The sequence below is a fragment of the Phascolarctos cinereus genome, unplaced genomic scaffold (assembly GCF_003287225.1).
Source record: "Phascolarctos cinereus isolate Bilbo 61053 unplaced genomic scaffold, phaCin_HiC Scaffold_7;HRSCAF=346, whole genome shotgun sequence".
NCBI classification, from domain to species: domain Eukaryota; kingdom Metazoa; phylum Chordata; class Mammalia; order Diprotodontia; family Phascolarctidae; genus Phascolarctos; species Phascolarctos cinereus.
In genome coordinates this window covers 41672482-41683534 of record NW_027556180.1, presented here as the reverse complement: position 1 = coordinate 41683534, position 11053 = coordinate 41672482, and the positions used below count along the sequence as shown (strand labels likewise).

The window sequence follows — 11053 nt, the reverse complement described above, 5'->3', positions numbered from 1 at the left end:
TGGGATGGGGGGGGTGGCTAGGCAATGGGGTTAAGTGACTTGCCCAGGGTCACACAGCTAGAAAGTGTCAAGTGTCTGGTCTGAGAGGGGATTTGAACTCAGGTCTTCCTGATCTAGGGCCAGTGCTCTATACACTACGCCACTTAGTTGCCCCCCAGATGCCTATTGACATGTTTGGTGAGCTGGCTGCCTGCAACATCATATAGTATATATTCTATCAAATATAATATTACATGTTATATTTTACATGCGTGTTATTTAATATCATATTATGTTGCATAATTGTGTAATATTATGTAGTGTATATGGCAGTCCATATAATTATACGTTAGGTTACATATCATCGCATGTCACATTGGCTGCTTTGGCTCCCTAGTGCGGAAGCCCCCTCCACCCCCAAGGGCACAGCCCGGCATGGGGCGGGACCGCGGCCCGGCTCGTCCCTCCCTCTCGTCCAATAGGAACCCGCGCCGCCCGAGCTGCAGCCAATCCGCGGCGGACGCTGCGCCCCGCCCCCCCGGCTCGTGCGCCCTTTCACGACAGTCGGGCCGCGGCGCTTTGCGGCGGCCGCCGTTGCTTGGCGTTCGCGTGCTTCCTCTCGCTGTGCTGGACCTGAGGGTGGCGGCGGCCGCGGGGCCGGAGCCGGAGCCGGGGCCTGGAGCTGAGCCGGGCCGGACGCGCGGCCTCTGGGCTGGGATGAGCTGCGTCTTTGCAGGCTCAGGGCAGCGCCGGCCGAGCCATGGTGAGCCGCTTAGGGGCCGGAGGGGAAACTGAGGCAGCGGCAGCGGAGGAGCCCCAGGAAGCCCTGTGGGGCCGCAAGGCCGGAGGGCCTTCTGTTTCTCTGCGGGAAGGGGCGGGGGCGGAGCACGTGAATGGGGACTTGTCCAAGGTCACGCGGGCATGGGCGAGGGGGCAGAACCGGGATTCGAACCCAGGTCCCCAGCCACCCCCGGTAGAGAGCAGCCAGCCTGACCCCAATGTTTTACAAATGGGGAAACTGAGGCCTGGGAAGACTAGAAGAGATGTTATTTTAAGATTCTATAGCACAGGCCGTAGCACACAGTAGGCACTTAATAAAATGCTTGTGCCCCTTAAGTCACTTGGGATCTGAGGCCGTCTAGCCCAACCCCCTCATTTTACAGATGAGGAAACTGAGGCCCCCCCAAATGAAGTGGCTTGATTCGGGCCCAAGACAGACCTGAGTTCAAATCCTGCCACAGATCCCTCGGCCCCACGGTCTCCCTCTGCAATTTGGGGTGACGATAGCCCCCAGGTTGGAGGTTTACAAAGCTCTGATGATGTTCGCTGCTGCTCTTGAACTCAGGGCCTCCAGCTCCATCCCTCCCCCTCTCAGTTGCCTCATCTGTGAAATGGGCCTGAACCACCGGAGGAGAGGTGTCAAGCCCCGGAGCCAGATCACAAAGTCATTGAGGAACGTTTGACAAAATAAGCAAAAATGCCGCATGGCTCAGGGTCACTTATGGCCTGACTCTGCGGCCCCGGGGCGTATCTGTGACCCTGACACCTGGTGCTTAATAACTGTTTATTGAGTCATTCATTCATTTTGTGTGTCTCATGCGGGTATGTCTGGGGACATAGAGCTGTTTGTGTATTATGTGGCTATGCAAATGTGTTATGTGAATATACGCATCTGTTATGTGTATATGCTTTTGCTGACTTGGGCAGACCTGGTGCAAAGTGTAGCAGCTGCAGAGTAGCCAGTTAGGGCTCAAAAGTAAGGAAGAACTAATTGAATTGCAAGTGTCCCTGGGAATATATAACAGGCTGTGTGGGAAGGGAGGGAGGGGTTCCTTTCGGCTGGCTGACCACCCCTCAGGAACGTGGTTGAGGGAATTCTTGCTCTGCCTTCACTCGATGGCCTCTTCTGGTTCCTCTCAGCTCTGAAATTTAACTTAGACTTTAAATTTTTCCTGTGTCTTTTTTTCAAAGATCGCAGGTCCAGAGTCCCCTCTCTGTAATTGGAGTGGGAGGGGCTTGTGTAGATGAAAGCCTTCCATGCTTTGTCCTTTCAGTTAAACAGGGTTTTCCAATGATAAGTGTTTTTTCCTAGGGTTTGAGGAGGCTGCTGTGGGAAAATTAATTCCCACTGGATAAGATTTATTTGTTTTTTGCCTGGTAAGCATCTTCATTGACAGGCCCTGTTCTTTTGCAGTTAATTTCCATCCCAGTGGTATGTTCTACCTGTAGCATTAAGCTACACTGATATTTTAAAGTACTCATTTTAAAAGCCAAAAAAGTAAAAAAAACTTTTAAGTCTGAGAAGATCCTAGATTTAGAGGTGGAAGAGTCAGGGCAGTTTTAGAAATGTTCCTAACGTTGTAGATAAAAGCCAGGGCTGTGTTACTAACTTTTTTTAAAATAAGTTTTACTATTGAAATGTAAGCTGAAAACTGTAAAGAAGAGAAGTGGGGTGGGAAGTCATGTGACAAGGGGAAGGGAAGGAAAGGATGGAAGAAGTAACCGTTTTCTCCCTTCTCTAGGCCAGTACAATGGTAGCAGTGGGACTGACAATCGCAGCTGCAGGATTTGCAGGTTTGTAGAGGATAAGAGAGTGGAAGGAACATGGGGGGCCTGGGGCTTCCTTTTTACGTAAAGTTCTGTTCACTTTTTTGTTTGTTTTAAGGCCGATATGTTTTGCAAACAATGAAGCATATGGAGCCTCAAGTAAAGCAAGCTATTCGAAGTCTGCCAAAATGTGTAAGATTTCTTCTTTTCCTGCTTTTTCATTAAACTGTTTCAACTATGATTGTTGAGGGGGTGGGTGAGAGGGATGGACATTTCTAGGTGATGGTTAGACTCTTTTAGTTCGCAGTTCTACCCCTTCTTCTCCCCCACCAAGAGGACCTAGGTTGCTGAAGGGATCCCATGCCAGTAGACAAGCTGAACAAGGTGATGTCAGTACCAAGTTGCAAGTATAGTACCTGATGCTACTGATCTAGTACAGGGGTTCTTAACCTAGATTTCAGTGGGTCTGTGAACCTGGATGGGGAAAAAATTACCTCCTCATTTCAATGTAGTTGGTTTTCTTTGCAGTCCTATGTATTTTACTTTATGCATTTAAAACATGATTCTGAGAGGTGCATAGACTGCACCACACTGCCAGAGGGGCGTAGGACACACAAAAAGTTAATAATCTCTAATCTAGAAGAATACATGGAAGGTAGATGGGCACCAACTGGAAGGATGTCTTTTTGACCAAAATTAACCTTAGCAGCTTCTGTCAGTACTCTTACTTTCATCTCCAGAAAATTTGGTAGCCCAACCCTAGGGAATTGTGGTCAGATGAGGGGGCCCAGATCTCCTGTGCTCTCAGCTGTCAGTTAAGTTGTCATTCTTCTACCCATGGACCAGCTCCCTTCTTGGCATGGGGTAGATCCTAGTACAAGTAAGGCACCTGGTTTTAACCCCTGCATCCCAAAGTGCGGTCTGCTGTAACACCCACAGGTGACTGGTGATTCTGTATAGAATCTGTCAAGACAGTAATATAGTACTGTCAGGGTATTTCACAATGACTGTCTTTGGGATACAGCTTCAGTAACTATGTCTGGACCTGCATTTTCCTTCTCTGTAAAATGAGGGGCTTAGCTTAGATGACCTCTGAGGCCCCTCTCAGCTCCAGCTCCAGCTCCATCAGTATGATCCATCCTGATGGAATCAGAGCCCCTACCTCAGAAACCATACCCATGTACAAATGGCCCGCAGTGGGGAATGCACCTTATATCTGCCTCCTAGAAGTCTTACCTTGGAAGGCAGGTGCTCTAAGTCACCATGGTCAATGTCCCACCCCAGGATATAAAGAAAACTTTGTTCTGAGACACCACGCTTCCATCTGTGAGACTTGCCATCATCCCCAGAATCGGATTTCTAGAGTTGCAAGGGACATTCTTAGAGATATAGTCCAGACTTAATTCTCACCAGTGCACCCCCTCTCTGGGGTTTCTGAAAAGTGACCCTCTAGTGTTTGAGGTGTCTGTTGACAAAGAACTCACTACTTCCTCAGCTTCCACCTCAGCTCTTACAAGTCTTTCTCATAAGAGTGACTTGTAAGGGAGAGGTCTTCTTACTCAGTCTCCCAGCCTCAGATCTCCCAGCTTTCCAAACTGTTCACACGGCTGCCAGAATGATCCTTCTCAGGCTCCTCCTCCAGGAGAAGGCTCAGAGCCCTACATCTTTTGGTTGTGCGCACCTTCTCTCTCCCCCTCTCTCTCCCTTCCCCCCCCCCCCTACCCCACCCAAATGGATCTCCTCACTCTTCCCTCTACATGATCTTGTCTGCCTGACCTTGCTCAGAACACTGACTTGACTTCATGGCTCCAAATGTCACCTGATTCTCTTTCTGAGGCCACCAGGTGGAAACTGTCCCAAAATTACTTCGTTTGCTTTGTATTTACTTATTTGTGTATACATTGTATCTGCCAGCTGAGATCTAAGTTTTTTCCAGACAGTGACTTTTGTTTTTGTGGTCTCTGGCATCTAGGCCCATGGCTGAGGACTATAGGTACTTAATAAAGGTTGGTTGAATTGGATTTGAACCTAAGTATAGGACTTAAATTTTTGCAAATGCTAAATTTATCTTAGATTTGTCGCAGTATTGCAACCTGTTAAAACCTTTTGAGAACCTATTTCCATGTCACCAACCATCAGGGTCTTCATATAGAAGCTGCTGATTTAACATACTGAGCAGAGCAGAACTCTGGAACTCACCACCAGAGACTTTCCTCTAGGTTGACTATCAGCCTGTTCTAAATGGTTATTCAAACATTTCCATACCTACCTATCCAGCTAACATAACATGGAGATGTTGTCAGATGACATCTTGAAGTCTAGGTCTGCACCATCCCTTTTGTAGTTTTGTGAGCGGGACAAAGACAAGGTCAGTCTGACATTACTTGTGTGTAGTGAATCCAGAGTTTGCTCCTGGTCTTTCTTTTCCACGTTTTGCCGTCATTGATTCAGTTTAATGTTTCTCATATTTTACCAGGTATGGATGATCCCCTGTATTAGTATATAACCCAGTTTAATTATATATTTTAAAATGGGAGTGTTTTTGTGTTTCTAGTCCTATGGCGCCTCTGTTCTCCACAGCTGCCAAAGTCAAGCAATGACATCTGTGGGTTATTTAACGATCCTGTGATGTAATGTGCTCAGGCCAGCTAACTTTACAACATCTCAGAGTTAGAAGACACTTGTAAAATGAGGTTTGTATTCGGATACATCAGAAACTACCCAGTCCACCTGGTACCTGAGGTAGGCCTGTCTCTAATCATCTCTTGAGCGCTCCTGATCCCCTTGGTGTGAAGCCTTATCTTCAGGTTAGACTTCCCACGCTCTGGCAAACGGTCTTCATGGCCCAAGCTCCAGTCCCTTCCTTTGCTGACTCCCCCGCTGTGGGCACCCTTGGGCTTGTTGAAGTCCTTCCAGAGGTGTAGCAGATGTGAGTAAATGTGCAGGAGACAGGGCCTGAGCAGGACAAATGCAATGGGAGAGGCACCTCCCTTGTTACAGAAACCAAGCCTGTCACGGCAGCTGAAGGCGGCGTCCACCTTGGGGGGCCAGCCTTGCCACACTGTTTGACACTTCATACTCCTTGTGTCCATCGTTTGCATTTTAGTTCCTTTACTGCCTAAAGATCATTTTTCTTGCTAGGGACAGTAAGCAGAACAGGCATTAAGGAGCAGCACACCTTTCTGTTCAAATTGATGTATCATCCTGAAGCTGCAGTCCCATTGCTTCCCAAGTCCTGTGTTTGTAGCTTTGTTTGCCGGGCTCAGCACCTCTGAGTCTTTTGCATTCATGTTTGGATCCATACCCTTCTGCTTTCATTTTGGAATATCTTTTTTAAAATCTGACTTCACCACAGAGCTCCTTCTACAGTCATATCACTATTTCGGTGTGCCCCCCTTTGCTTCTTCATAGGGACCCTTTCTAACAGTGGCAGCAGCAGCATTTCTTGGTAGTGTCCTGCTGGCGAGGCCATACAATCGTTCCTAACTTTTCTCTGAAATCTCCTGAAGTCTGTATAGTGACTGTTACCCTCCTTGACTTCACAAACACTAAGATAACATAGTCACTTGATGTCCAAAATTCCTGTGGGTTTTCAGTTCCCCAGCCATTTGGATAGAATCAGGTCCAGAGCAGCAGTTCTGGCGCTTTCCCCATCTTCTGAAAGGTTAAATTCATCAGGGCAAGTGAAGCCTTTATCTTGTGCTTTTAGGAGAGAGCAGAGTTGGATTCTCAAATCAAAATAAAGCCCGTGTGTGGCACGGAGTAGGCACTTACTGCTTATTGACTGACAGCTGTTGTCTCAGCACAGTTCCATTTTTGTCATTGACCTGAATTGAGCACTCCTCTTTCATTCCTTGTATATGGCTGTGCAGACTGTAGCACACTCCCTACAGCAATAATTAACGTTTTCTCCCCCATTGTCCTAAAGCTAAGACCTAAACAACATTTTTAAGTTACTCTTCCAGCCTGCATGGTTGTGTCTGTGTTTTCCATTTGAATTTCAGTTTGGGGGCAGCTAGGTAGCTCAGTGGATAGACCTCCCACCTTGGAGTCAGGAGGACCTGAGTTCAAATCCAGCCTCAGCCACATGAAACTTACTAGCTGTGTGACCCTGGACATGTCATTTAACCCCGATTGCCTCACAAAAATAAGTAGATTTCAGTTTGGCAGCATCTAGTTGAAGATGTCACCTCATATCTAAAACGGGTTCATTAGTTCTGTCTGTGTAGTGCTGAGACTCGAGACTCACCTTTTAGATCAATTCTCTTGTATCTTAAGCACCAAGTGAACTATGATTTAGTACTGTTTGTGAAACTGTTTAAAGAAATTCCACTTAAATTCAATTTCTGTGAAACAAAAACAAGATGCTTCGGTGAAATGCTGTTCTTTGCTAATCTTTTTTTTGAAGATTCATTTGAAGAATTTCTACAAAGTCGTTCTCCAATCTTCCTAGTGCTTTAATTTTTCTTACTGATGTCTTTCCCCTTTCAGGCCTTCAGTGGTGGCTATTACAGAGGCGGGTTTGAACCCAAAATGACAAAGCGAGAAGCTGCACTAATATTAGGAGTAAGGTAAGTTAAACGCCTCATACCACTATCTTGCTTTGAAGTCACACTGGTGCCCAGGGTACATGAGCAAATGGAATTTCCACCATCGAGAGGGAGAAGATTTGATCGTGTGTCTTACATGACTGCGGTAGCTTGGGAAAGTCAAGCTCATCTGTTGTCACCCCTGTTGTATCCATATGGTTCCTTGCCTTACACATTTTTAAAGCCACTGCAGTCACTACAGAAGGGCAGCATGGGAGGAAGCATTTGTATGTGGAAGTAAATGGAACCATCTTATTCACCTCGCTACTTCGAGAGTCTTAGGACAGAACGGTTTGAGGTGAATGTAGGAGGCAGCTTGATTTACATCATTTTTATCATCTAATTTAGTATATATGAGTCCTACATTAGCCTTTATTAACATAATTTTTCAATAAAATTTAGTACAGTCTTATTGTAAGCATTTTTAAAACCTACAAAACCTATTTTGTGGGGATGTGAGGTGTCATTCTCCATAACTAACAATGTCTCGATGGTGATTGATAGGCTGAAAGCATCAGACCAGACCTTTGATAGAAAGAGTGCTGGATTTGGTGTCAGAGGACCTGGTAAAATGCCAGCTATTATTTATAATCTGTCTTTGGCCAGCCACGTTGCCTCACTGGGACTCAGTTTGCACATCTAAACTACCTCTCGTGTCCTACACAGCTCTAAATCTTTGATTCTGTGGTCTGCATCTTTATGGTTTTAATCCTAGCATGTTTTTTATAAGGTCTTGGGTCTTTGACAACATAGTAATTTTAATGTGACTTCCTAAAAGGAGTGGAGTATAGATAAATAGACTTATGAAATATAATTGGATTACATCTGTGGTGATCCTCAGAATAGTTATATTGTCCTTATTTCATAAATAAGCTTATTTAAGAGGTAAAAGAAAATGAGTGATATCTTTGACCAGAATTTCATCTAGAGTAGTGACATATAGCATTTTCATTTTGAGCAGGTCTAAGTATTACTCGTTCTTTGTCTTAATGAAAATGTTCCCCAGAGGCATTTAAAAAGTCTTAGAAATGCCCTTTTTCCAGAACAAGTGAGGTGATCTTGTTCTTAGCAAAAATCAGTTGGACAACATGGACAACTGTTTTTAGAATTCACATATCTTAAACAGTTCTCCTTTGTGTCACTGGCCAATTGTTGTATTCTTAGGAAGTTTTCTGTTGTGCAAACTTCCTTTCGTTTCCAAATACTGAAATATTAAGCAATTTTCTGGGAATATTTATAATATTGTGTTTACTTTTCATGTTCAAAAGACTCCTTTTGTTGGCTTTGTCTAAGCAAATGAATATTTTGCTTGGTTAACTTGAAGTTTTACTCATATTTTAATGAATCCCAGCAATGGGGCTTATATAGGACCTTGTACTATGCAATGACCCTCAAACTCTCAATATCGTAGTCATTTCTGCATATACTTGATGTGGCATGTATTCATCAATAGTTGTTTTTTTAAAAAGTCTCTTTTGGCCCGAAGTCAGTGATTTTTCTTTATTAGCCCTACAGCCAATAAAGGGAAAATTAGGGATGCTCACCGGCGAATCATGCTTTTAAACCACCCAGACAAGGGTAAGTAGTCATTATACTCTTAATGTAAACCTTACTGTTAATGGTGATTGTTAAACTACAAAATAGAAAAGCAGAATTCACTCTCTATTCTTGGTGGTTTTTTCAAGGGAAAAAACTTTAAGTTAGTTATACATTTCAGGTGAAATGTCATGTGTTCAGTATTTTTTCAAAATAAGTATTTTCATTCATGTCCAACTCTTCATGACCCCATTTGGGGTTTTCTTGGCAAAGATACTGGAGTGGTTTGCCATTGACTTCTCCAGCTTATTTTACAGATGAGGAAACTGAAGCAAACAGGATGAAGTGACTTGCCCAGGGTCACACATCTGATCAGTGTCTGAGGCTAGATTTGAACTCAGAAAGATAAATCCTTCTGACTCCTGGCCTGGCACTTTATCCACTGTGCCACCTAGCTGCCTTTTTTCTAAAATATTTGGGGAAATGGTTAATTATTAAAATTCAAAATGCTCCCACTAAGATCTTAAAAATTGTTAACTGGCTGTCATTGCCCAACATCCATCAGATGCAGGTAGATGTCCAGCAGCCTCACTTCCCATCAGGCCTTCTGGGTTTTTTGGCTATCTATTTCAGGAAAGAGTTTTATCCTAGAATATGATCTTTCTTTGGTTGCAGGTTGGGAGATCATACACACTAGAATTCCTTCCTTTCAGTGACTTAGTGTTTCCTAAATGGCCAATCAGAATGATCCTGGGGAAAACTACTGAGGTGTGACAAATGAACTCCTCAAGGGGCCTTAAGTATCACCTCATTCTCTGGATCCCTCTAAAGTCAGGCAGCTGAGGAGCTAAATGGTTGTTTTGTGTTCTGCTTATCTGGGACAGAGTTAGAACCACAATCCTGGACCCTTGACTGTGAGCATTTGACTTAGTATCTTCAGAGAATATACATACACACCTGACCAGACAGCTCATTTGTGGACTAGTTACTTGTAGGCATATAATTATTTTAAAATAGTTCCATATTTCCTCGACAGCGAGAAAATATCTCACTGTGTGATCTTTCAAGAAGCAGATTTGAGAGAAAAAGTTTCAGCTGCTAAAAGTAACTTTTATGTAAAATTGTTATAAGTAACCAAAGGAATATTACTTGGAATACTAAATCAGATGAAATGTTAACGGGTTTCTGGACATCTGATGCAGTAACACATCACTTCTCCATCACCCTCAGCTATTTAAAGAACAGCTAAGAATCAAGTAGTGGCAAAGAGGTTTCTCACCCATAGGAAAGGCTCAGAAGGGGTTCCTTCCTTTCCTTTTTTGCTGATTATCTTAAACATAGTACTAATGACTGGTTATCTGGTTTCCTAATCCACAGCATATTAGGAGCCCCAAAAAAGTAAGCATTGGCTATTGGCTAAATGAGGAATAATGTGAAAAGCAGACACAAGTACTCAGAAGGCCTGGGAGTTGAAGATCTTTCTATGTAGAGGCAAACAGCCCTAGACGCATCAGTTGTCCATTAGAACAACAGAGTTTGCAATATATAATAGTCATTAATGTTTGTAATGATGGCTAAGTCATCAAGAATACCTCTAATTGTGTTCCCCAGTTTGCATTTAGCACAGCATTTGTAATATTTTAGAAGTTTCTGTCAAAAATGTTAAAAGTACACATGTTCATGATTAGTAGGACAAACTTTCTTTTTATCTTGTGAATTCACTTTTATGGAAAGTCTAATTCTTTGCTAATGCCAGCTAACAGGAATTTTATTTATAATTTTTGAAGTAAATATTTCATGTTGTCTATGTGTGAGGATACAGTTCAAGTATTATTTAGTGGCAAAAGAAAAAATATGTATTTTATTCTCTGGTTAGGTAAGACATTTCTTTGCCCAACCTCCATAACTATTCCTTTTCTTTTTTTCTTATAGGAGGATCTCCTTATATAGCAGCCAAAATCAATGAAGCTAAAGATTTATTAGAAAGTCAAGCTAAGAAGTAAAATTAATACACAGATAATTTTAAATTTACATATATATATACATCAATTGCTTTATGTATAGGAGTCCTGATGTTTTATAATAATTTCATAAAAGCTGTAATATTTCTTTACTGGTTGCATTAGTTTGGTATAATTTGGGTTTTTTCTTTTCATTAATTTTGGTGCTATTACAATTATTAGATTACAAATGTTATGGTCTTACAAATTAAGAATATGCTTCCTAATGGGAATTAACTAGAACCTGAAACGTGGTACCTTAGTTAACTTACCTGCAGTACTTTATATTAATATAGCACATTGATTCCACAAGGCTCAAATAACTTTACAGTTTTATGAAATAGATAATGTTCATACATCAGAAATATAATCAGCATAATAAGTTGTGTAAGAGAAGGGTGT

General features: G+C 42.9%; 1 protein-coding gene across 1 annotated transcript; it reads left to right on the top strand.

Annotated features, from left to right (window-relative positions):
• The first annotated feature begins 546 nt into the window (after nt 1-546).
• On the top strand, nt 547-10764 carry DNAJC19 (DnaJ heat shock protein family (Hsp40) member C19). Its single transcript, XM_020980824.2, has 6 exons — nt 547-742; nt 2502-2553; nt 2645-2718; nt 7018-7097; nt 8623-8693; nt 10584-10764. Exons 1-6 carry the CDS (start codon nt 740-742, stop codon nt 10652-10654), a joined length of 351 nt encoding a protein of 116 aa, XP_020836483.1. The 5' UTR covers nt 547-739; the 3' UTR covers nt 10655-10764.
• The last annotated feature ends 289 nt before the right edge of the window (nt 10765-11053 follow it).

Bases quoted from the DNA above. Each gene is read 5' to 3' on its own strand.
- DNAJC19 (XM_020980824.2), top strand. The intron at 7,098-8,622 runs GTAAGTTAAACG...TTTCTTTATTAG, and splicing joins GCACTAATATTAGGAGTAAG to CCCTACAGCCAATAAAGGGA. The intron at 8,694-10,583 runs GTAAGTAGTCAT...TTTTTCTTATAG, and splicing joins TTTAAACCACCCAGACAAGG to GAGGATCTCCTTATATAGCA.